Source organism: Equus caballus, chromosome 3, assembly GCF_041296265.1.
Source record: "Equus caballus isolate H_3958 breed thoroughbred chromosome 3, TB-T2T, whole genome shotgun sequence".
NCBI lineage: Eukaryota > Metazoa > Chordata > Mammalia > Perissodactyla > Equidae > Equus > Equus caballus.
Window position 1 is genome coordinate 115,399,232 of NC_091686.1, and position 26,165 is coordinate 115,425,396.

General features: G+C 39.4%; 1 protein-coding gene across 4 annotated transcripts in view; it reads left to right on the top strand.

Moving 5' to 3' along the window:
* The window catches only part of BOD1L1 (biorientation of chromosomes in cell division 1 like 1), a 53,907-nt gene extending 28,397 nt beyond the window's left edge, over positions 1-25,510 (top strand). Inside the window, exons 11-27 of one of the 4 annotated variants that reach the window (XM_023638344.2) lie at positions 651-715; positions 1,859-1,943; positions 5,972-6,015; positions 7,488-7,548; positions 9,135-9,205; positions 9,819-9,891; positions 11,119-11,198; positions 12,811-12,895; positions 13,247-13,320; positions 14,630-14,705; positions 14,790-14,824; positions 15,871-15,916; positions 17,799-17,848; positions 17,947-18,031; positions 18,438-18,591; positions 21,293-21,433; positions 24,113-25,510. In XM_023638344.2, coding sequence (XP_023494112.2) covers positions 651-715; positions 1,859-1,943; positions 5,972-6,015; positions 7,488-7,548; positions 9,135-9,205; positions 9,819-9,891; positions 11,119-11,198; positions 12,811-12,895; positions 13,247-13,320; positions 14,630-14,705; positions 14,790-14,824; positions 15,871-15,916; positions 17,799-17,848; positions 17,947-18,031; positions 18,438-18,591; positions 21,293-21,433; positions 24,113-24,230 — 1,343 coding nt within the window. In that variant the 3' untranslated portion in view covers positions 24,231-25,510. The remainder of the gene's footprint in view (positions 1-650; positions 716-1,858; positions 1,944-5,971; positions 6,016-7,487; positions 7,549-9,134; positions 9,206-9,818; positions 9,892-11,118; positions 11,199-12,810; positions 12,896-13,246; positions 13,321-14,629; positions 14,706-14,789; positions 14,825-15,870; positions 15,917-17,798; positions 17,849-17,946; positions 18,032-18,437; positions 18,592-21,292; positions 21,434-24,112) is intronic. The other 3 variants (XR_011437207.1, XM_023638345.2, XR_011437206.1) reach the window with 3 other exon arrangements.
* The last annotated feature ends 655 nt before the right edge of the window (positions 25,511-26,165 follow it).

Here is a 26,165-nt window from a genome sequence, read left to right on the forward strand (position 1 = left end):
TCTTCTGAAGGAGCAAAAATACAAAGGCTATTAGCAAGGATAAGCCTGCAGCCTCTTGGAGGAAGGAAGGATTTTCTTTGGAGGCTTATGTGTGGGCAGGTGAGGGAACCTGGAAGCCACGAGTCACAGAAGGACAAGAGAGAGAAAGAAAGAAAGGTCCAAAACAAGGGATGGAATTGAGTCTCCACCAGAGAAAATTCCATTTTCTTTTTGTCTGCCTCACAGTTCTTTAACTTTACGTTCACCTTTGCTGTGTCAGCGTGAAGCAAGGGAAGTGAGTCTATTCGTAAATCGCCTTCTTTATTGAGAATATACCTCAGTGGCCCAGAATATTTTCTTATAGGGACAAACGATGCAGATCACTATAGAAAAATACTTGGAAATGTCACCACAAATAATATTTTATTCTTTCTGGGCAGCCATCTTAACAGTAATAAACAGCTTCACTCAAAACCAAATGAGTAAATGACTCCTGGCTTTCATCCCAGATTTTTCATACATATTCCTCTTTATTATTTTCTACTGATGGCAAAATGAAACAGCAGAGGAAGGGGGCATGGTGTGCTAGATAGCAACATTCTGTTACCTTGTGATTCAGGATATATTTTGCAAGCATTCTTAAATTGGTCTCATGGTTTGAATTTCATTAGGCAATGAAGAGTCTCCAACAAATGTTTTGGGAGGATTGGAACTGAAAGCCAACTTGAAAACTGAGGTATGGCTGATAATTCAGTTATGCTGAACTGTAAGTGGTACCATTAAGTACCATTTCACCACATATATACATATATACACTTAAGCAGTATATAGCTCCTGTTCTCTTTGTATTTAAGACATTTAAGTATTGTTAGTGTCACATCCTATTGGGGGGAAGCTAAGAACCTCAATAATCTCAATGGGCAGTGCCATCCTCGATTCCATTTACTCAAACCAGAAACCTGAGTCATCCTCAGTTTCTCCTTGTCACCCACATTTAATCCATCGCCAATTCTTATGGTTTCAATTTCCAAAATTAACATGAATCCATCTGTTTTTGTTTCTACAGCTGCCATCCTAGTCTAAGCCACTATTTCGTTAGTGTCCCCATTGGACTTCCTTCCTCTCCAGCCCCTCCCTCTTCCAGTCTGAGAGTTATCTTTAAAAACATAAATTAGGTCATGTCATTACTCTGTGTAAAATTCCCAATGGCATACCATCATACTTAGAATAAAGTCTTTTTTTTTTATCATCATGGCCCATGTGCTTTACATAATTTAGTCTCCGCGCCCCCTTTCCAGCCTGATCTCATGGCACCCTCCAAGTCTGCATAACAAAATAGCTGTAAACAAGGGGGCTATGAATAGTGCAGAGGAGCCTCAACTCACCAGCAGGAGCCATAAGTGAGCACACAGAGGGCTTGCAAGGAGGACATATGAGTGGAATTTTGCAAGTTAAAGTTTACCAGAGAAGGAAAAGAAAGAGCCTTCCAGGCAAAGAAGCATACTCTAGACACAGAGAGAGCAGGGCCAGTGGTGAGTCCCAGGCCCTGCAGGGGTTCAGGGGGAGCTGTGGTGAGACTTCAGCATGGCAAGGGAGTGGGACCTGATCAGGAAGGGCCTTGTGTGTTGTACCAAGTTTGGGTTTTACTTTAAAGCAATAGGAGAGCTACTGATGGATGAAATATGGGATTAGATTGATTTCGTTTTTTTGTTTTTAAAGGTTGACATGTATTCAATTTTAAGTTTTCCACAGACTTGAAAGTAGGCTTTTATATTGTTACAAGATGCTGAGTGTTTTTGTTTGACTCATTTGAGTTTAGCCTTGCCTTCTTATAAAAACCTCAGTTAACTTATATTTTTTGGTGCTTTGAACTTTTTAGACATTTGTACCAACAGAGGAAGAGAAAAATCCTGAAATTCTAGCACCACCGGAAAGTCCACGTGGGAAAAAGTCAAGTGGACTAGGTAAATTCCTTTTAACGGTTGTTCACATTATTTTTTCCTTGCATGTGGTTTTGCCTTTCATTGCAGCTTAAAATCAATAGCCAATTAGTAATAAAACACTGACAGGCTATATGAATTTGCCTCTCACTTTTTCAATAGGTTAGAGAGAACTCGTTACTATTTCATTTTAACGTATACTTTTTCTTATCAAGTGTCAATCTATTTTATGTAAAGTAATTATTTCAATCTGTTATCTCCAAGTAATTATAGCAAAAAGAAAGTTACTTTGGAGCAATTGCTTGCTCTGTCCCAAAAATGTGTCTATGTGTGCCTTCCTGCCCTTCCAGGTGGTATCAAAGCTCATTTCCAAAAGGCTAGTCTGCAGCCTATTTGCCCACTTCTTTAAACCTCTTCTGCTCTTACCCCTTGGACTCTGGCTGTTGCCCCAGTGACTGCACTGAAGCTGCTCCCAGCTTGTAGGGCCTTTTCTCAGTGTCTCTGTACAGCAGTCTTCATGATCTACTGCAGATTTTTTAAGGGAGAGCCCCAATATCAGAAAGGATTAGGGCAGCAGCTCTCTACCTCTTTGGTCTCAGGACCACTTTACGCTCTTAAAAATCATTGAGGAGAGGCCGGCCCCGTGGCATAGTGGTTAAGTCTGGCACACTCCACTTCAGTGGCCCGGGTTTGCAGGTTCAGATCCCAGGAGTGGATATATACCACTTGTCAAGCCATGCTGTGGCAGTGACCCACATACAAAATAGAGGAAGACTGGCATATATATTAGCTCAAGGCTAATCTTCCTCAAGCAAAAAAAGAGCAAGATTGGCAACAGATGTTAGTGCAGAGTGAGTCTTCCTTACCAAAAAAAAAATATTATTGAGGATCCTTTAAAGAGCTTTTGTTATATGGGTTATGCCTGTTGACATTTATCAAATAAGAAATTAAAACTGGGGAAGTTATAAAATATATATTAATTCAGTATTGTTAACTCACTATGAGTTAACATAAATAAGATTTTTTCATGAAAAATAGCTAGATTTTCCGAAACAAAATTTAGTAAGTGAAATTGTTTCACATGTTTGTAAATCTCTTTGTCTAGCTTAATAGAAAACAGCTGGTTTCTCATATCTGTTTCTATGTCCAGTCTGTTGCTGTTTGTTGTCTTGGTTGAAATATATGAAGAAAATCCAACATCCCACATATATGGCTAGATTTTAATAGCCTTTTCAGCTAATTTTGGGTACATCATATGACCTCTGGAAAACTCCATTATGTACTCATGAGTTTAAAAGGTGACTAACGTCTTAGTATTATTATGACAATAGTTTGGACCTTGTGGACCTCTTAATGGAAGGTCTCAGGAATTCCCAGGGGGTCCCTGGGCCACACTTTGGGAACCACTGGGTTAGAGAAATGGAAATGAGAATTGTGACAATGCAAAATTATTTCTGGTTTGTACTCCATTCACTATTGTAAGTTTTCTTCTGATTCTCACATTAACTAGGAAAAAGGCAATAAGAACCCCAGAGTATGTGACCAAGTTTCAACCAGTTGTTTTTCTGGCAATGTTGAAATGGCTGTGAAAGTCAGGTGGAACAATCAGGGTGATTTTTGGTTGCAAGTAAGAGAAACCCTTCAAGTATTTACTTAAAGGGAATTTATTAGGTCACTGATTTATCAGTTCAGGCTGCTCTAATAGAATACCATAGACTGAGAGGCTCAAACAATAAGTATTTATTTTTCATGGTTCTAGAGGCTGGAAGTCCAAGTTCAGGGTGCCCGCCTTGTGGGATTCTTAGTGAGGGCTCTCTTCCTGGTTATGTCCTCCCATGGCCTTCCTTGGTGCTTGTGCAAAGAGAGAGAGATCTCATGTCTCCTTCTCTTTTTATAAGGACGCTAATCCCATCACCAGAACTCTACCCACATGACCTCATCTAAACCTGATCACTTCCCAAAGGCCCCACCTCCAAATACCATCTCATTGGGGATTAGGGTTTCAGTATATGGGGGACGATATAGTCACTTTTTGGGGGACGCAAACATCCAGTCCATAGCATTCACAAAACTGAAAAGTTTAGGCAAAGCATGAGCCAAGAGCAGGATGATGTCCCCAAAGAGACATCCTACAAGGGCCTAGTTTCTTATTTTCTCCCTTAGCCTCTGACAGGGGTAATTGCTTTCTCATTCATGGCCTCTAGAAAAATATCTTTGTCCTATCATTCCCAGCCTAAATCCTGAGATTTGTTCTGATTCAGTTTAGGTAACTGTATTCACCTTAGACTGATTGGTGTGACCAGATGAATATAACTTGCTGGTTGACTTAAATTAAGTCAAGTGCTCTGTTCATTGGGCAAGAATAGAATTGGTGTCTCTGGAACCACGTTGTGCCCCAGACCACAATCTGGGCTCTGGGGAAGGTGCTAGGAGACCAGCCCCAACGTCTGCTCTAGTCAGCTTAGCTTTAAGTTATTCCCCTGACAGATGTTAGTAAGCCAGGTACTAGTGAGTAGTAGGGAAATGAAGATGGAGCATGCAGTTCCTTCCCTCAGGGAGTTCGCCGAGATGGATGTACAAATGAGGAAAGTGCTACCTGTAATAAAAATACATTCATGTCTTTTGGGGTCAGCTTTGCTAGGTAGGGCCTTGGGGAAGGCTAAGCTGAACCCGTTTCTCTATCTCCTTTAGTTAGAGAAAGTAAGATACATAGAAGTGCATGATAAAGTTTCCCACTCCTCATGAGTGCCCACCTTAAATACAATTATGTATTTAAACAAAAGTGAAATCATATTTATCTTGTTCTATAATTTCTTTTTTGTACTCAGCCATATAATGTAGGCTCCTTCAGTGTCAGTGTATACAGATCGACCGTTTTTGTTTTAATAGCTCAATAGTAGCTATAATGCATTTTCCCATTTGTTAGATCTTCCAGTGGTCTCCAGTTTTTGTACTTTTTGCTGTTAAAAATAAGGCAGCAGTGAACTCCCATATGTGTGTAACTACATGTTTCCCCAAGGATTTCCATAAAACTGAATTGAGAGATCAAAGAATATGTAAGTTGTGAATTTTGGTAAGCACTTATCACTCCTAATTTGTAGCCAAATATTGAAGGATGTGAATTAGGTGGACAAGGCAAAGAAAAAGGCAGTGTATGAGGAGTAGTGTGTATAAATCCTCACCCAGGACTATCTGGGGCATTCAAGGCAGGGACCTTCCCAGGCAAAACCATCTGAAAGGGCAGCCTTCGAAGTATGTGACCTCATGAACCTTATAAGCACAAATATCAGGCAGTCCTGGAAGACCACACCAAGACCTGGTAAGCCATTCATGCTGACATGTTAAAACCCTAACCCTAACGATGACTAATCTGTCCAGAACTTGGACACATGTGTTAGTTAAAATCTGTATGTGTGTGTTATAGTACAAATAATTAACATCTCATTTGTTAATTGCCAAGAAGGTAACATTTTTGGATTCTAAAGTCCTTTGTTCCCAGAGTTATATTTCAGATTACTTTACTGTGTTTAGGTGTGGCTCAGTAAGAGATCTACTTACGTAAAAGGAAGTTGTTTAAAAGAAAAATGTGTCTTCTGTCATTGTTGAGTAGAAACAGTAGACCTTGTACTTCAAGTTTCCAAAGAATATAAATAGACCATCGCTGTTTGAGGGGATAGGATCTAACTTTTCATTTGATGGCATTATTTTTAAATGAACCAGTGTTATACTGCAGCTTGACAGTTACAAATAAAGGTCTTCCACCTCTCTTCTAAGCTTCAGATCACCGACATAGTTCAATTACTTTAGTGATTTCTTGTACCACTGGCATTATTTTAAAAATGCGGGCAACATTAGTTTCTGTTATTTTTCTGGTAGTATGACAAAACGTGGATTGTAGAAAATAATTGGTCAGAACTTTATAATTCACAGAGGCTGCTAGGCCACATAACGACATAGTCCTACTTAACTACCCTAAAAATTTCTAAATTTGTTTCTCTGTGGTTCAGAAACAATATTCAATGTCCCTATTTCTCATTTTCGTTTTTGAATAGCCAAACTACAGAGGGAGCCTTCTTTGGTGAATGAATCACTGAATGTAAGTCGCTGTAATGGTTTGGATTTTGTTATTGTTGTTGGGGTTGTTTTGGTTTGGTGTTTTGAGAGCACTTGGTCGGGGGACAGTTTGGGGGAGCTGTCTCTTCATTTCTTTGGGTGACAGGAGACAATTTGTAGCACGTTGTCCACTCGAGTTCAACATATGGACCAGAGCTTTTACTTGTTCTTTTCCACGTTCAACTATACCCACTGATGTCTTGAAATTTAGTTGTTTGCCTCAGAAAAAAAGTATCACTCTGAATTCGTCAGCACTGTATTCTAGTGGCTCTTTAGGCCAATGTCATGAAACAGAACTAAGGAAATAGGTGAACTCCCAGGTCCTTCAGACTAGGAACCTTAACCTGGTTATGCTAATGAAATTCTTCAAAGAACTATGAACTTTCTATTTTTATTACTATAATGCGATTGCAAGTTGGATTGTGATGTCTTAACTTATTGTGATGCTTTAAACAAAACATTTTATTTTGAAAAAAAGTTCACTTTATGTTTTTGGAAAGCTTTTCTGAAGATACTAAACTATAACTGCCATATATACATATTTTTTCCACATGTGGCTCTCATAATCCCTTTTGTACTTGAAAGAATTTTTTTTTTGTATTTCTGAGTGCATTTATAGGGGACCTAATATCATACCGAAGTGAGCGTTTTGTAAAATACTTGCAAATTTCAGGCAGCCACATTCTTTCCAGGATTCAAAAGAGCTTTGCTTACTACCAGCAACTAGCATCAGAGGGCTTCCCTCACCCTGTTGAAACATCCGTTTTGTAGCTAAAAACTCAGTCTGATGTAAGACGGAAGAGAAAAGCCCACTTAGTTTGGTTCAGCTTCACCCTCCAGAAGTTAAAAGGATTCTAAAAGTGACTGAAACCTCCGGTGCCAGCCAAGGTGATTGTGAGGTCCCCAGCATGTGCTTCATCCTGCCTTGTTTCCCCAAATCCCCAGCAACTGCCTTTTCTCCATCTGAGCATACCATCCTTTCCAAATATGCATGAAATTCTGGATCTGGAATTTAGAACGTTGTAGAATATTCTGAGACTTCCCTCAGTAAAAAAAACATACAACTGACAAGATTTGCCAAAGGGAAATCTTATGACCTAATGACAGAATCCTTCAGCATTTTTAAGTAAAGAAACAAGAAAATCATGAGGGATTGTTGAATGGAAAGAGAATTTACAGAAAATTCTTCTCTCATTTCTTGCTCTTTTGCCATAACCGTGTTAAAGACAAGGAGAACAAACACAGTGGGATGATAATCTGTTAAACCGAAACTTCTTCAAAAGGAAGATACTCTATGCACTTGAGCTTCCGGGTGAAATTAAAAAGAACATGTATTGCAGTTCCTTTTAGCATTCTCACAAATAACCAGGTTATGTAAATTACCTTCTTTTTTTTTTCTGCCTTCAAGACTTTTGTTTGACTATCCATAAATAACCTCTTCTGTTGTGTGTTTAGGTCGAAAATTCAGGCTCAAGAACAAATGAAGAAATTCATAGCAAACCTCATAACAAAGAAGGTAAGTTAATGAATTTCATACTAGTAATTTTAATATTTATTACAATTACATTTGTTGTATACCTTCTATGTGCCAGGCCCTATGCTAATTAGTTTGCAGATTTTTTGCTCATTTAATTCATATAATCCAGTCAGGTGAATAACAGCATCACATCTGTAGTTTAGGAACTGAGGCTTAGAGAGGTCCAGTGGCTTGTTCAAGGCCATGCAGCTTGTAAGCAGTGCTTCACCTTAAATAGCTACCAGAACTTTACCAATAAACTAATAATAGACCAATCCAATGTGAATACAAAATTTATAGTCCCCTGTGGCTTGTGCCATAGGAGAAGTGCTGTGCTAAGTACTTAACTCTGTTAACTTCTGACAGGCAGTCACAAATTGGTAGCAGATCACAGATGTCACATTTATGTGGGTCTTCTTCTAGAGGTCAGATCTTATTCCATGCAACCTGTGGAGGCTGCCACCTCCAGAGGGACGATTCTCTTCTCAAACAGAACATAGAATTTTGTTAGTTTCTATTGATTTCGTTGATTCCCTATTCCAAGAATGGAGAAAGAGGTCTTAATCCTCTATACGGTTATTTCTATAATGTGTCATTCCGTGTTTCAAACCAAAGTAACGCAGCAGTAATTATAAACACCCATGTACCCATCACCTAGTTTTGTCATATCTTAAAATATAGTGTATTTGCTTCATACGCTTTTTTAAAAATGTTACAGATATCGGTAAATCCACATTATACTCCTCCTCACTCCCATTCTCTTTCCCTTTTATCCCACTCCAAAGGGAACCACTCTTCTGCATTTGCTATGTATATGAATGTGTCCATAAACAATATGTAGTACTATGTTGCATGCTTTAGGAAAAGGGTATCACATAGAACTGTCTCCACCTTATTTGTGCATTCAGCATTATGTTCTGAAATTTGTCATGTTGATGTATATAAGTCGTTACTTTATTTCAATTGCTATTTATATTTTTATATTCCATTGTATGACTATATATCAGTTACTTTCCTTGCTTCTTTTGTTGGTGGACATTGAGGGTTTTTGCAAATTTTTCCAATTATGAAGATTGCTACCATGCATGATCTGGTACCTATTTCCCAGTGCATATGTAGTATACCTGGAACTGTAGGTGTGGAATTGCTAGGTAGATAGCTACCTCTTCAGCTTTACCAAATGTGCCATATTGTCCCCAAGTGGCCTACCAATCATCACTCCATGCCTTCTCCTATTATTTGATATTGTTGGACTTGTGATATTGAATGTTTGCTAACCTTGTGACCGTGAAACGACATTTGCTTGTTTTTCTTGGACACTTCTTCACACTGTGCTGCTAGACAAGCTGAGGGAAATTGTTTTGAAGTCTGCTGTGTAACGTCTGGTGATCCTCTTCCCTCCCGAATCCCATTTACTCACATCTAGAAATGGAAATCATGGAACTTACCTGACATAGTTGTGAGGATCCTGTCACAATCAGTAGTGACGTATTCTTCCCTCTTCCTTCTCCCTGCCACACATACCCATAAAATAAGTATTGGAATGAATGCATACTTAAAGGTTTTTTTTTGTATTTATTTCTCAGAGATATCCAGTGGTAGAAAAGATAGCACAGAAGTCGTAAGGGGTCATAGTGTTGAAGCAAATCCTAAAGAGGTGGGTTTTCATGAGAAACTCCTCACGTATTTCATGTTTTATACATAGTGTTTTCACCTGTGTGCAAAGGCTTTACTTCTTTGTATGTATTAAAAATTAAATGGATGTATTAAGAGTTCTCCATATTACTTTTATCTATTTGTGTTCTTATAATGTTTAGGAAGTTTGGCAGGTCCCAGGATTATTTGTACGTATCCTTGTACAGTCAAGAATGTTTCATATACTGCCTTTCATCAACCCTTTAATGGGCCACTAAGAAAGGAGAAAAACACTCCAATTAATTTATGACATGCCATCGATTATAAGACTTAGCTTGACTTCAGAGATGGTAAAATGACAAATATTTTTTTAATATATTTTCAAATTGTTGAAGTACAGTATGTAACCAGAAACAGATTTGGATATTTTGTAAGGATTTATATTCAAATCCCAAAAAAAAGGACCCAAGCTTACAAAATGAGTCTAATCAAAATCTAGATGCCAAAAGTATTATTCTATATTTTTTTCTAATTTAGATAAAAACTTATCCCAAAGACTAGAAGCTATGTGCCCCCATTTCAGTAGATTTTGATCCAAATTCTATTGCTTTTAATATAGCCATTCTTAATTCCAGGTTGAAGAGGAAGAAAGGCATATGCCTAAAAGAAAAAGAAAGAAGCATTACCCCTCTTCAGAAGATGAACTGGGTATTTAGAATATATGTGTTCCTGTTTTAGACATCTTTGAAAATCGTATTATTTTCATATCCAATATGGGCCAATAACGTAGAAAATTCTTGGGGGTAGTATTTGTTTCCTGTACAACTCTTGAGTCTAGTTTGTTTCTGGACTCACTTAACACCTTCCGGGTCTTTTCTGGACTTGATCTAGAAACTAGATTGCTCTCTGTGGAAGACCCAACCCTGGAACTCACACAAAGCCAGGTTCCCTCTGTAGCCTGGGCCTGGCACCTAGCCAGGTGCCTCCCAGTTCCTTATTTTATATCATGAACAGATGCCCTGCAGAGCTGGCGAAGCACGGCAGTAAAGGTGCGTGTATTAGCCCTTCTGTGCTTCATAGTGTGATTCTCTCATGGTCTAGGACAGTTGCCATCCAATAGAACTTGCTGCAGTGATGAAAATGTTTTGTCTAGTACAGTAGCAACTAGCCATGCCTGACTATTGAGCACTTGAATGTGGTCAGTGTGAATAAAAGATTGAATTTTTAACTGTATTCCATTTTAATTAATTTAAATTTCAATAGCCACATGTGGCTGGTGGCTACTATATTGGACAGTGCAGAGACTTTTATACTTTACTGCCTGGCACAAAGTACAGATCTAATAAATATTTATTAAATAATATTTGAGAAAGAATGGATAGCTAAATGCTTTCCTTTTATGCTTAGGAACGTGATTATTTTGTAATTATTGACTTCATACTCTAGGTACCATCCATGGTACTTTGTACATATTTACAATAGTTATGCGTGTTAGGTATTATCGCCATTTTATGAATAAAGAAATTAGGATTCCAAGAGATTGTGGGTTTATCTCCACCACATAAATCTGATTCCCAAGCCCTTGGTCTTCATCATTAAGCTATACCTCTTAGGTGGTAACCTGTTCAGGAACTTAAAAGTGTCTCTGGGAACTCTGTATGCACTGAGCCTGTTCCATGGAACCTGCTGCTTTGTTAGTGGCATTGTGGCATTTGTGGATTCTTTATTTTATTTTCTATTTTTTGGCTTTGCCAGGGCCAAAGCCCATGTTCAGTGCTCAAATCACATGACATTATAAATATATTTAGAATAACTTTGGCTTCGCTGTATGACAAGCCTAAGAGAGAAGGCTTAAACTGTCTTAAAATAGAACTATGCATTTCATTTTTCGTTGAGCTTTTATTCCTTTGTGATTCTGTCCAAACTGATTTACAGATGATAATCCAGATGTCCTGGATTCCAAAATAGAAACAGCACAGAGGCAGTGTTCTGAAACTGAACTACAAGATGCAAAGGTAGTTTTTCCACATATTAATATTAAGTTGTAGGGGAAACCTAATGACATCACTGTGAATACTTATTTTTTTTTGTTCTATTATCCCTTTTACTTTAGGTATCTCTGATAATAATCACTTTATTATAAAAGGTGTATTTTTTTTAGGCTTTCTCAAAAAAAATAAATGTTGAACTTTATAGTCTTAAACTACAAGATTGTATTAATAGCACAGTTTAGATATGATCATTGCTTTGGTTTTTGTTCACTCATATTATTGACTTCTTTAGGTTTCTAGGTGCTTTCTTCCAGAGTGTAATATGCTTTATTACAGATATACTTGCACCAAAACAGTGCAATATAGTGATAGATATTATTTTAAAATTTTAGTATTCTGCTATATCTCTGCCTTACCTCCTGCCCTTAAAATATAGGTAGTCCAAGGATGGACATCACTCATTGTTTTTTTTTCCTATGGTCTTGTTTTCATCTTATGACTCAGGGAAGCAGCTCAAAAATTTTATTTCAGCCCCTACCTCTCTTTTGTTCTAGGCCCAGATTTCTCCATTTCCTGGTAGATAACTCTTCTTGGGTGTTCTTCCACTTCTGAGACTCAGTACTTCTCGTTGTTCGAAACCAGCTCCATCTCCTCATTCTCTCTCTTTCCCTAATTTATTTTTTTCGACCTTGTTCCAAAAATATTTAAATCAGTTTATAAAAGTATATGCAGCTGACTTCCAGCTCACTAAAACCAGTTCAAAGTCTCTTTGTTTCCCCAATGAGTGATGAACTAAATAAAAAGTAGTAAAAGAATTTTAACAAGCAAAGAGAGAAAGTCACATATTGTCATGAATTTCAGTTGGTCATGACCAAGGAAAGAAATAGGCTTTTAAGCCCCTCCCTCCCCCTGCTCTATCCAGAACAAGAATCCTGAGACAGTATTCCTAAATTTGGAGAGAAGCAGATTGAAGGGTATCTTTAATGTTAAATTTAAGTAAACTCTAACTTAACCATTTTCATTTAAAAATCACTTATACAGACTTTCAATATTATAAAACAGTAGTTTTAAGTTTGATTTGTATATTTCTGTTTATATATTATGTTAGTATTATAGCATAAACATTTTGGTACTTCATCACAACTTTCTTGCATCTAAGGATGAATCCTGTAACCACTGAGAGATCATTGCTGTAAATCAGCCCAGCTGGATACCCAGAATTCTCCCTGATGCCTTCAGCTCTGTCCCTTCCCCCTAATCCCTCCCCTCCTCCACCCCACAAAGAAAATCTGTTGTAAATTTCTATCCATTCTTTCTTTGGAGTTTCTTTCAAAAAGATAAAGTCCAGGATGAGGGAGGAGAAGGGTGATTTCCCTTTGGCAGTGAAGAAAATAATGGCTTCATTGCTTTTATAGTTGAACCTTATCTCATGCTTTTCTGCCTTCAGAAAAGGCAGAATCTTGTTGTATAGTCTCACTAGCAGCAAAAATAGTTACTTTTTAAAATGTTTCCAACAAACTTCTTAAAGATCACTAGGAAATTTTTTTGAAATAGAAGGGAAAACGTTGAGGAGGATAAATGGAGGCAGGGTTAAGTTTGAGAAAGAAGTTTCTTGACTTGTTCAACTTCTCTTTAGGAAGAGAACTCTGGGGATTTGGAAGAATTATCTAAACCAACTTCTAAGACAAACAGCACTGCTTCAAGGTGCATGGAAGAAAAAGGTAAGTAATACTTCTACTTAGGTGAATTGTTTTGAGAGGAGACTAGTCCTTCAAAGCAGTCAGCATCTCTCACCAGGCCTTGCCCGCTGAAACTGCAGTCTGCTCGTTTGCCTCCCTTTATAACACCGTATACTCTCGCTTAATAGTAATAGAACTTGGGAGTCACTTTTACTTTGAATCCTATTCTACCCAAAGTATGCCTCTTATCAATTAACCAGACTCCAGCTTACTGACTTGGTTGGCATGGGCCTGAGAATGGAGCGTGTGTGCGTGTGTGACTGGGACTGCGTGGGTCACCTTGGTAGATGTCGTGATGATGAGGCAGTGAACTGAGCTCTGCCACTTCTGCAGATGAATATAGCAGCAGTGAAGCTGCTGGTGAAAAGACGGAGCAGAATGACGATGACAACATAAAATCTCAGGAGGTAAGGAATGTTTTTCAGATTGTATTCAGATTTATTTAAGTACTAAGAACAAATAAAATGCATTAAATACTGTTACCTACAGTTTTCTTAAGTATTTTTGAAGTAGTTATTTTTTTTAAATGCAGTGGGGCACCATTTCATACAGTGCATTTTATCAGTGTCATTTTGATTAATTTTCTTCTCATCATCATTGTTTTATCCAAACATTTGTATGAAACCTACTTCTGTCATGGCCATATAGGATCAGCCCAGAATTGTCCCTCCATGTCCAGGTCAGGTTCCAGATGTGACAGCTTAGCCTGCCCCAGCCAGGCACCAGTCTAGGTCAGAGACTGGGGCTGCTGAGCCCTGGAGTCTGGACAGGACGGGATGGGAGCAGCAGCAGCAGGGTGTACAGAACCTGCAGCGAGCGCCACGTGGGACCTGGTTTGATGAGGCAAAGCCAGGGATTCCTGGGAGGCTGCAGAAGCAGGCAGACCTCCAGCCCTGCCCGCTCCAGGCCCATTTGGATTTACAGAGAGCCCAGTGGGGCACAGAATGGCAGTGGCCTGAGACAGAGGCCCATTAATCAAGGGAAACAGCCAGTACACCAGCCAGATCTTCTAGATAACTGTTGCCAAGTTGGCCAGTCTTGATACAACTTTTTTTTTTTTTTTTTTAAAGATTTTATTTTTTCCTTTTTCTCCCCAAAGCCCCCCGGTACATAGTTGTGTATTCTTCGTTGTGGGTTCCTCCAGCCGTGGCATGTGGGACGCTGCCCCAGCGTGGTCCGATGAGCAGTGCCATGTCCGCGCCCAGGACTCGAACCAACGAAACACTGGGCCGCCTGCAGCGGAGCGCGCGAACCCAACCACTCGGCCATGGGGCCAGCCCCATTGATACAACTTTTTAATAGTTCTTTTTCTTTTCTCAAACTTCTATATGAGAAATTCAGTGACCTGCCTTTTTTTTTATAAGGGATAATGTTTCATCACAAGTGACTTGGACTAAACCCAAATTTAAATGGACACACATATTTATTACAGAAGTAAAAGCTAACACTAAGCATTCATTTCTGTTACCTCATTATTTCATAATCCTCACGACTCCATGAATTCATACTACAATTATTAATATTTATCAGGTAGGAGAACTGCCCTGAGAGAAATGAAACACTAAGCCCAAAGTCATGTATTTTTCTAAGGGACAAAGCTGGGATTTGAGACCTCTTAGGAGGGAACTCTAAATCTCATTTTTAGAAAAGGAACTATTTATATTATAGAGGATAAAATTATTTTTTACTGCTTTTTTCCCCCCCTTTTCCCCTTAGGAAGATCAGCCAGTAATTATTAAAAGGAAAAGAGGACGACCTCGTAAATACCCTGTAGAAACAGCATTAAAAACAAGTAGGTATTTGGTATGTTTTCAGTTCACGCTCAAGAAATTTTCAAGCTGATTTTCTAAGTGAGCTTTATTTTTGCATTTTTTAGAAGAAGACTGCAAAACAGATACTGGCATTGTCACTGTAAGTAATTGCAAAAGATGAGAACTCTTCAGATATTTGCTCTTGACCTGGAAAGGGTATACTGCAATATCTAGTATTTTGAACTACTTTATTTTTTAAAGGCATTTGAAAAGCTTTAAAAGACTTTCTTAAAGAAAACATTGAATAACCATTTAAATAATATCTTGATTATTAATATCTTCATATAAACATAATTATATAAGTTGCTCTTCAGTCTGATCCCATCCTTACTTGTGAGCTTGGTTATATAAAAATTATCTAGGGACTTATCTTCCTGTAGTCATCCTTGATTAAAATGTAGAAATTAACTGTTTTATATGAATTTTAGATCGTGGTTTCTTTATGGAAATCTCCAGCACGTCTCACCATCTTACTAATTTCTATGGAATTCCTTTTGTAATAAAATGTACACTGATTTCAAGGCAGGAAAATCCTCCTTGATACTTTATCTTTGACCCTCAAGTATATGCCCAATGAAATCTTTGTATCAAGATTTCATTGCATAAGTTTCAATGACAGCATTATTAGGAGGACAAACATATGTCCACTGACCTAACAAAAGCAAATGAGATTCATGCCTCAGCTCTGCCACTTACTCCCAGATCTCTGGCACTCAGCCAATCCTGTGACCCTCTCGAGACTCAGTTTCCTTGGATATAAAGTAGTATGACAATGCCTTCAGTACTTATTTCGTAGAATTATTATAACACAACAAAACCGAAGAGCCACATGTGAATGCAATTACCAACGTGGAAGATGGTTTGCCGGGGTTGGGGAATATTTCCAGGGGGCCATGCCATGTCCCTCCGGTGCTTGTTAGCCAGTGTAGCAGCAGGTGGCCGGGGAGGGTTAAAACCCCAATTCTCCTTAGGGAAAGACTGTGTGTTGGGAAACATGGGCATCCATATTTACCTGATATACTTAATCACCTGCAGAAAATAGGTTCCTAATACTCTGCCTAAATAATAGAGGTCCTAAGCCTTCTTTACATTATTGATCGACTTTCTGTGTGGTGATGATAAATTTTTGACTTTGTTTAAATTTAGGTGGACCAATCTCCACCTGGCGGCAAACTGAAAGTAATGCAAACAGGTATGTACCTAGACCATAGCTCTGTCATGATCTAAGGAAGGGGCAGGGGAGACTGACTATCGGGGAAACTTTTAGAGTTTCATTTTTTCTCAGTAAGTGGGTAGCCTCCTTGCTAAAAACAGTTGTCCTTATAGCTACAAGAGACTATGCTACTAGGTTTTCCTGTAATCTGAGCCATTCTTGCTTTTAAAGTCTGAGAAGCTTCAGAGAAGAGGGTGTAGGCAAGCAAAAGCAAAATAGGGAAGGCCCTGGCTGTCCAAACCATAATTTCCTGGCTACGTTTAAGGAAGAAATAGATCAGCCTGGGGACTGGGCACTCTTATCAGCAAGACAGGAATTCAACTCAAGAGCCCATTGTTCTCAGAAGAAGAAGAATTTTGAAGGCAGCCTGTGTAGCAGCTTACAGAGCCAGGATGCAAGAGATAAAATTGTTTCAAGTATTTTTGTCCTCTTGCCAAGGAGAAAGAAATATTCCAAAATGTTGATAATGATTAGCTCTGGGTGGTGGGATGATGAGAACATTCCATGTTATTTATTACTATTACCTGTATTTTCCAGAATTTTTACAATGTGTATATGTTCATTTCATATAAAATTTAAAATTTTTTACCTAAGAGCAAGAAGAGCGATTCACGGGTTTTAAAGGGTTGACACAGGCAAAAAAGATGAATGTGAGAGTTATTTTGGATCAAATAAATAGTATGGTCAGATCAGCAAAGTCCGTATTCTGATCAGCAAGGTAAAGCAAATATGTAATTTAAATTTTTTCCCACATTTAACTATACACAATCTTGTGATCATACTTGAGTTTTTTCCTTGTCTGTTGAAAAATTAAGGTTTGTTTATTTTTTTTAAAAGGGGAGGAAATTCTGCTTATGTTTGATTTTTAACCAGTTTTTACTCATAATTTTATAGTATTTTAAATCCAAACTTGAATGCCCTTTAAAGACTCTAATTTAAGCTATGTGATTTTGTTTGAGGGTTATTGTTTGGCAGTAGTTTTCTGAATCTGGGTAATGATGACCAGTTTAAGACAGGACTCTTTGTCGGCCTTTTTCTTGGAAGTTTAACCCTTCCATCTCCATGAGTATATTAAACTTGCAGAAAAAGGCAACTAGACACTCTTCATCACTAATAAGAGGTACCTTTGGGTTGTTGAGTGTCTAACAAGCATCCCATAATTTTAGCTTCAAATAGTGCATTGAACCAAACTTCATTTTTCTTACCAAGATACATTCTCAGAAAATTGTAACATTTGCAGAAAGCAGATACATAAAGAATAGTCACACACAACCTAACACAGGCTTATAATATGTACTTTTTTAATTGTCATGATGTAAGTATTTGGGGTTAAAAGAATTCCAGCTATCACCCTACTTGTTAGTTAGTGACTCTGAACAAATTACTTAAGTTACTCAAGCCTCGTTTTTCCTAACTATAAAATGAAGTTGTAATATTTATAGAGCTACATTGAGATTTCAATAAAGTCTGTAATCCTGGTGCATTTTGGGGGGCTCCCTAGGTGTCCCCTTTTTCTTCCCTTTCTGGGTTCGGGGCACTTGAGCTGAAAAGGACCATAAAGGTGGTCTAACCCAACTCCTTACAGATGAAGAAACTGAGGTTCAGGAAATTTAAGTAATTTGCCCAGATCACTTGGCTTATTAGCGACGAATCCGAAATGCAAACTTGAGTGTCCTGACTTGCACTCTGATGTGCTCTCTGCTAGGTATTCCAGCTCAAACTTTGCTCAGCTGATAGAAAATAATGATAAATTGTATAACAATTAATTACCACTGGTACAGTCATAGATAATAAGCCAGACTGTTGAAATTTAATTTTATACTAATAAAGCATTAATGCAGAGATTTCCCTTTTCTTAAAGATGAGTCCAATAAAGAAACACCTAACCTACAGGAAAGAAGTATAAGCAATGTAAGTGTTAATTTTCTTAACAGGATATGTCCTTTAGAAATAAACTTATCAAGTTGCTTGATTGACTGCCCTTTCAACTTTAATTTGATTGTTTCTAGGATGATGGTGAAGAAAAAACAATAGCAAGTGTGCGTCGGAGAGGAAGGAAGCCCAAGCGTTCGCTCACTTTATCAGATGAGGCTGGTATGTGCCTAGCAGATTCTTAACTGCAGAGTCTTATTGCAAAATCACCTTTTTAAGAGTTTTCCTTTGAATGAGGAAAAATGGGGTGGAGCTAGTATTAATATTACATAAATACGTGTGAAATGGCTCTAATCCCATGTCAGAAGTGGTACATCCCAGATGCTTTTCTGAGTACATGTGAGTTTTTCATGAATGCTGGCTGTGAACTGCCTAAGTAAACTATCCCAAATGTGTTTGAGATTAAGTTAAACAGTTGTGAGTTGCAAGTGCTGAAATAAAAAGGAAGTGGAAAACCACTTCTTCTGCCTCCAAATCCCTAATATCCTATGTTCTAAACTCCATGACTGTCCTTTGGAAGTGTCTTTGGGAATTGTACAATCCAGGTGTTACCCTGCTGTTTGAACAGAATCCTCAGAACCAGAAAGAAAACGCCAGAAGTCAGTTTCTGAAGCAACTGAGGACAAGAAAGACCAGGAGTCTGATGAGGAAGAGGAAGAGGAGGAAGAGGATGAGCCCTTGGGAGCCACCACAAGGTCCAGCACTAGATCCGAGGCTCAGAGGTAACGGGGGGCAGAGAGCTTCCGAAGCCCTTCCCCAGCTTCTCCATCAGGAAACAGCTTCGGTTTCTCAGGATTCTCTTTTCTTTGACTCACTCCCGCCGCAGTGTCAGCCGTCCCCTTTCATTTTATCTTCAGAGAGCACATGCTCTCAGCCCTCTCACATTTTGGTTCTTCTTGGAGAACCCATTTCCCTTCTTAAACCATTTTTGAGGATCACTTCAGAATCTTTGCCAGGTTTTAGATACCTGTTTGATGGAACCCATTCAATTCTTTTACAAATATGTAGTCAGCGTCAGTAGATGTCTCAGATACTGCGCTGAGCACCATGGGTGAAAACAGAAATGCATGTAACACAGTCCCTACATGCAGCATGCTCAGCTCCAGTGAGAGACAGAAAGCAGGCATACCCATCACTGTTGTCAGATGCATCTAACCAGTGCTGTGTCATAGATTGATCACATGAAATTGCCCATATGTGACCATTTTTTACTTACATAACTGATAATTTCATGTTTCCCAAAGTATGTTCTCCTAAACCCTAGTATAGCAAGAAGTCTCTGGAAAAAAAGAGTACCATGGTCAAATGAGTTCTGGGAACACCAGTGAATTCTCTCCTCATCTTTGTAAGTCACAGTGTACGTTAAAATATTAAGAACTTAGCATTGTCCTAAAGGAAAGAAATACGTTTAACTTTGTCTAAACAAACATTATTTGCTGATTTTACTCCCCCACCCTCTCACCTATGTCTTTATGCCTGTTAATATCATCAGTATTTCCCACAACACATTTTAAGAAATGTTGCCTTACTGTACAGTTTAATAACTTTTTCTAAAGCAAGAATATTTTCCGTTTTTAATGTGATTCACAAGCTGTTAATCTTGATATCATTTCTATAATTTCATTACCCAAGATTAATCAAAAAGTTCAGGAACATTTATTTCAAATGTATCGCTTACTAACACCTTGTACTGTAGTATAATAGTAATAGTGTCTTGTGTTTATATAAAGACTTAAATCAGCCTGTTTCTGATTCCTTCAAACTTGTGCGTTACTAGCCATTTGCACCATGGTTTGATTTCTCAAAGAAACAGAGTTTAGAGCCAAAAGACTTAGGAGGTCACATAGCTAAAGGTAAGGTGGTGGTCTCATGTTTGTTTTTTACATGGGGCAGCTCAGATAAATAGAAGTCACAGAATCAAGATTCCTGCTGAGAGGAGAGAGTGAGGGTGCTGGAGCTCAGCACCCCTGCATTCGGGTACAGAACACCCGCCCAGCACCACCGCCTCCCTCTTAGACAGTCATTGGAAAGATCATCCGCTACAGTAGGGCCCACCTCAGAGAAAGCTCCATAGGCCTTCTGGCCATCTTCGAGTGAGTGTCTGGAAGTAGCTATCAGATTTGCCTTTTTTTATTTTTATTTTTCAAAGATTTTATTTTTTTCCTTTTTCTCCCCAAAGTCCCCCAGTACATAGTTGTATATTTGTTGTGGGTCCTTCTAGTTGTGGCATGTGGGACGCCGCCTCAGCGTGGCTTGACGAGCAGTTCCATGTCCGCGCCCAGGATTCGAACCAATGAAACACTGGGCCTCCTGCAGCGGAGCGCACGAACTTAACCACTCGGCCACGGGGCCAGCCCCGTATCAGATTTGCCTTTTAAAATTCATTCTTCAAAAATAAATCTTATTTGGCTCATAGTTCTATAATCACCTGGATTATCAATACTCTTCCTTAATGTACTTTAGGAATTTTGGATTGACAAATAGATTCTTTTCTCTTTGGTTTCGATTCCTTGGCATTCGTTAATTGGTTCCAGGGCTCTGGCATCTTCGTAATTTCACAGGTTCTCAGGGTTGGATGGGGTCTCCGTGGGTTGGTACCGCTGACCCATCAGTGTTTCAGTCGCTGCACCAGCGGCTCCTCTGAAATGATCTTTCTGCTTTTGCACCTGCACCAGTGGCAGGGAAAGCCACCTCCCGGCATTCTCTTCCTTGTGTTTGGTAGAAGCTGGCTTCCCTGTAGTTTCTGCTCATGGTTCTAGTTCTACTCCTGGGGCCTCTATACAACTTTCTCTTAAACATTCGAGGGCAGCTTCCAGGTCTTCTCTTCTTATGTTGAGCGCCCTCATCATCCGTGTTTTTTCTCCTGAGTTTATCTGTCTCCTCTTTAAGAAGCAAATCTTCTATACCTAATGTGGGTAATGAATCCAGAAGAGGACTGTCCTGCCTCATATCCTAGACACTGTGCTTCAGCGAGGCCTTCTTCTTAGTGTTCTTGCTGGTGAGTCAGAGCTTCCCTCACCTGATGCTTGTGCACTTGACTCTTGGACCCAGTTATAAAGCTTTAACATTTAGCTCTGTGAATTATACTTTCATGAGTCTTGGCCGCTTGTTCTCCTTTGGTGAGCTCTCTTGAGGTCTTTATCTCGTCAGCCAATATGGTTTCTGTTCATCACAGATTCATCTTTCCCCAAAGCATGATAAAATCTCCCGCACCTTAAAAGCAAAGCTAGAGTCACGCAAAGAGTTAGTTGTGGATGACGTCAAGATCGACTTCTTAGCAGAGGGCCAGAGAACCAACCTGCTTTTCCTGCTTTTGGCTGCCATTCTCTGATTCGCCCATGAGCAGCCTCGTGCTTTCTGAAGAGTCCCAGGGACTAGAGTGTTCAGTGCTACCACTGCCCAGTGTTTTATAATCTGTTTCAGAAAGCATCATAGCGAGCCACCTGCACGTGCAACATCCAAACCTGGCAACCCAGAAACGGTTTCTCCTAGAAATCGCCAAAAATTAGCAAAAGAGAAGTTATCTACCAGCGAGAAAGTTAGTAAATCTCCCCCATTAGGAAGGTAAGTCCCTACTTACGCTTCAAATCATTTTTAACCCCCTGAGACTATTTTTGGTACAGTAACGCTTTCTGCCCAAGTTCCTTTCAGATTTTTGTCCTGCCAAATAACTGTCTTTGGGGATCATTGGTTTCCCAAATGGAAACCTACCCCAAAAGGAATAGGAAAGGCTGCAAAAGGAGTCTCAGTGGCCTTGCCTGTCTGGCCTCACCTCATGACCCTCCGCACACCTGTGAGCCTGACATGCTGACTCCTGTCCACCAGGACAGAAGGCGAGGCATGTTTCTTCTTGAGTATCGTAGGTCTGAATGCTTGGTTCAGTCAGCACAGCACTGTCAAGCTTGTAACCGCCCAGAATTGTCTGTTTTAGCCAGAGCGTGGAGAGGCGATGAGGTAACGGAGTAGACACGCCCTTCAGGCGCAGCCTCTCGCCGCAACACTCAGCCCGTCACACAGCCTGGTTCATCCTGCTGCTCCCACAGGTGGTGCTGAGCACTGCTCCTTTGCCTCTGCTTGTGCTGGTTCTTTCTGGAGGCGTGCCCTCAGCACCAGCCCTGTGGTAAGCCAGGTCCTTCCGTCTGTGACACCCACCTTCTTCAGGACACCTCCCCGCCTGCTTCAGCCCATTCTCACCTTTCCTTCCTGTTGCACTTCCCGTCAGGCTGTGCAGTTGAGATTGGCATATGCCATTGCTTTAGGTCTATTAGTTTTTTTCCTCCCTCTGAGCTATAAGCTTCTTCCTTGAAATCAGGGACTCATCTTACTTTCTGTACATCATAGCATCAAAAAACAAAGTACTCTTCACAGTATACAGGAGCTGTTTTGACGTCGCATCACTTTTGATCTTCATAGCACACTGTCATGTATGTATGGATCATTGTCCCAGTATTATAGAAGGGGAACAAACTAAAGTGCATAGATTCGCCCACTTAATCCTCATTAAGTGAAATATTTATTTTTATTTTATATGTGAAAGGAAGAATCTCAGAAAGGTCTGATCCATATTTGTCAATATTGAGTGTGCAGACCAACGACTGGAGGCTCTTGTTAAGGTGCAGGCTCCGATTCAGCAGGTCTTGGATGGGGCCTGAGAGTCTGCATTTCCTGGGTGATGCCCATTCCTCTGGTCACAGACCATGCTCTGGGTGGAAAGAAAGGGCCTGGGTGACCTACCAAGCTCACAAGCTGGTAAGAAGCACTCTGACTCAAAGTTTCTGTTCTCTGCTATGTGGCATCTAGCACAGTGCTGGCACACACCAACTGTTCAGTGAACAGGCGTTCATTTACTGGCTGATGGCTTTCCCTGGACACAGTTTGAAATGAGTTATTAACAAACTCTGCTTTTTTAGCCATTCTCAACACGTACTTGGTAATATGCTGAAACTACATCATATACAACAATGTTTGATCAGTTTGAGTTTACTTACTTTTGCTGTCAAAGGAACAATAAGCACAATGTGTCTTCATATCAGTAAAGTCCCATTTCTCCATCTCCTGCAATTTAAGTTTTCCAAGTTTTTTCCTTCATCGATATAACATTTACTGCTTACTTACGTGTGTCAAGGCTTGTACCAGGCACTGGAGACAGGAAAAAGAATAAAACTCGCCAGCTGCCTTGGAGAAACAGCATCCTGTCTAATGGAGGAGATAGGAGTGTATGAGTTTCAGATTTTTTTGAGAGCAGCCCATGATAAGAATGTAGTTTGCATGTAACCAGTGCTCACATTCCTGCTGCTGTAACCGAAACAAAAGGTTCACGACCCAGACTTAATAGATGTGATGCCAGTGGTATTTTCTACTGTGTTTTATTAATATGTTGTTTTAAAATAATGACGGTAACCTACGGTTTGAAAAAACTCAGCAGATAAGTTACCATGGTAAGTGCTGTGGGATTTCCAGCTAGCAGTTTGCTGTGTGGCGGGGGAGGAAAGGCGTCCCAGAAGGAGTTGCTTTTGAACCGGGGCTTAAAAATGAGGTTTGTCTGATGGGGAGTGTGGAATGATTTCAAAAAAATCATGTGCCAAAGCATGAAAGTGTAAAAGAACATCATGTGTTTGGGAATGGCAGGACTGGAGTCCAGGATGGGGCGGAAGTCAAGGGCAAATTATAAAGGGTCTTGTATATTATGCTCAAATGACTTTATCCTGAAAGCATCAGAGAGCCAAGCAATAGAGATAGAAATATGTATATATAGATAGATAGATAGATATTAGTTAGAATGCTCTTCTAAAGTTCCTGTGCCTTTTCTAGCACGGCCAGCTCTCTTCCATACTATTGTGCTATGAAACATGATTGTGCACTTTCTCAGACTTAGGGTGCAATCCTACTGTGTTCTTGCCAGTTGTTTCAACTTGGACAATGTGTGGGGGCCTGGATGTTGATTATTTTACAGATAGAAGAGCTAGGGCCCAGAGAAGAAAGTTGATTTGATCAAGGTCAACACCTAGAGTCCAACAGAGCCAGAACCTGAGCACAGGCTTCCGAACTCCCCCTCCAGCCCCCTGTTTGTGTGTGAGGCTGTCAGCAAATAACCAATTAGCAGAGGCTCTTCTGGAGTCTCCTATATAAACGTTACTAGGGTTTTTTTGTTCTTGCCTTTCAAGTTCAAAAACCTCCCATTTTTTAAAGAACTCCCAAATTATTTGAAGCTCTCACCACTGCCTTGACTTTTGCTTACTACAGATCCAAGGCACAGCTCTCCCCTCCTACCAAGCGCAAGAGAGAAGTCAGCCCTCCTGGGGCGCGCACGCGAGGCCAGCAGAGAGTGGAGGAAGCCCCTGTGAAGAAGGCAAAGCGATAATCCTGAGAACCCTCACCGCAGCTGCTCCTGGCTTGTCGGGGACACAGTGGAGAGAAGGGGGACGAGCCTTAGGGGCCACAGGCTTTTTTTTTTAACCAGGGAAAGGACGTGCATGTGCTCTAAGTTCCTAGGTGCAAGCTTTTTCTTGTTATGTTTTAAACAGCTTTATAAACTATTGTTCATAGAAGATATTATGTACATTTATTTCAGATAAAGGAAAATAAGTTTACTTTGTATCTAAACTCAAAACAAAGTAGTTGTATATTTTAACATTTGAAATTGGGATTTCCCTATGCGACACATCACTAATGCAACCCTCCCAGCCCATCAGACACCAGGCTGCGTCCTGGTGATCTGTGTACAGTATATAAACATGTAAAAATAGGTTGTATTTTACTCTATGTATGATGCTAATCAATGAACACTTTATTTATTTTACAGAGAAAACTTATCTGTGAACTTTACTATATATCTGTTTATTTTATTTTATTATTTTTTTTAATAAAAAAAGGGTTTTAAATGCTATGCAGTCATTAGTAGAAATGTTTTAGGACTCTGCCTGCCCTGTAACTATCTGAATATGATCTGGCAGGAAATACAAAATCTTTTCGCATGTATCCAAGTAAAGTAGTTTAGCTCAAGAAAGGATCTCCATTGCTTTTCTGTTCACAGGTGTGACTGTTTTTTAAGAATGTACTTGTTTTTAGATTATACCCGCATCAGTGACTTTTCTACCATCCCCTCTGGCGTAGGAGGTCCCGGTTCAGGGAAAGTCACATCCTGACCCTTTACCTGCGGCAGCAGCCCCTCCACCCGTGTTTGTACCTCTCCTCTGTACTCCTCTGAGGCGTCTCCCCTGTTCTTTCCATGTCGTCTTTTCAGTGAAGACAAATGCATTGACATTAGGTCACTTCTATCTATCAAGCTTCAGGATTTTATGTTGTTTTATACACAATTATTTCAGGATAGAAACTGGCTTTACTGCCAGATTCTTTTTTAAACATGTTTTAACTCACATATGAGCAAACTGTCCAACTTAAGTTTTTCATAAGATTAAACTTTTCTTAAGATCAAATTTGTCTCTAGCAATGATGTGATGAGTTGCCAAATAATTGAGATTATTTTAAAATGTTTTGTTCATATTCTTGTTTTGTAATTAAAATTTACATTCAGTGTGTGTGAATTTTTTTTTTTGGACTTAATGTAAGGTGGATATTTCTGTCATTTTACATGGTTTCTTACTGAGATTTTATATATAAATTATAAAATGTTTCCCAAAACTTGAGTGGTAAGAATTTTTTTTTTTTGAACTTTAAAATTTCTCTCTGTGAAAACCATTTCTTCTCTTTAAATAATTGGTCTTAAATATACAGGCATACCTCGGGGATATTGCGGGTTTGGTTCCAGACCACCAAAATAAAGCGAATGTCACAATAAAGCAAGTCACATGAATTTTTTGATTTTCCAGTGCATATGAAAGTTATGTTTACACTATAGTGTATTAAGTGTGCAATAGCATTATGTCTAAAAACAAATGTAGATACCTTAATTTAAAAATATTGCTAAAAATTGCTAACCGTCATCTTGCCTCAATGTTGATGGCTGCTGACTGATCAGGGTGGTGGTTGCTAAAGGTTGGGGTGGCTGTGTCAATTTCTTAAAATAAGACAACAGTGAAGTTTGCTGCATTGATTGACTCTTCCTTTCATGAACAATTTCTCCGTAGCATGCGATGCTCTTTGACAGCATTTTACCCACAGTAGAACTTCTTTCAAAATCGGAATCAATCCTCTGAAACCCTGCCACTGTTTTATCAACTAAGTTGGTGTAATATTCTAAATCCTGTGTTGTCATTTCAACAATCTTCACCAGGAGTAGATTCTATCTCAAGAAACCACTTTCTTTGCTCATCATTAGGAAGCAGCTCGTCATCCG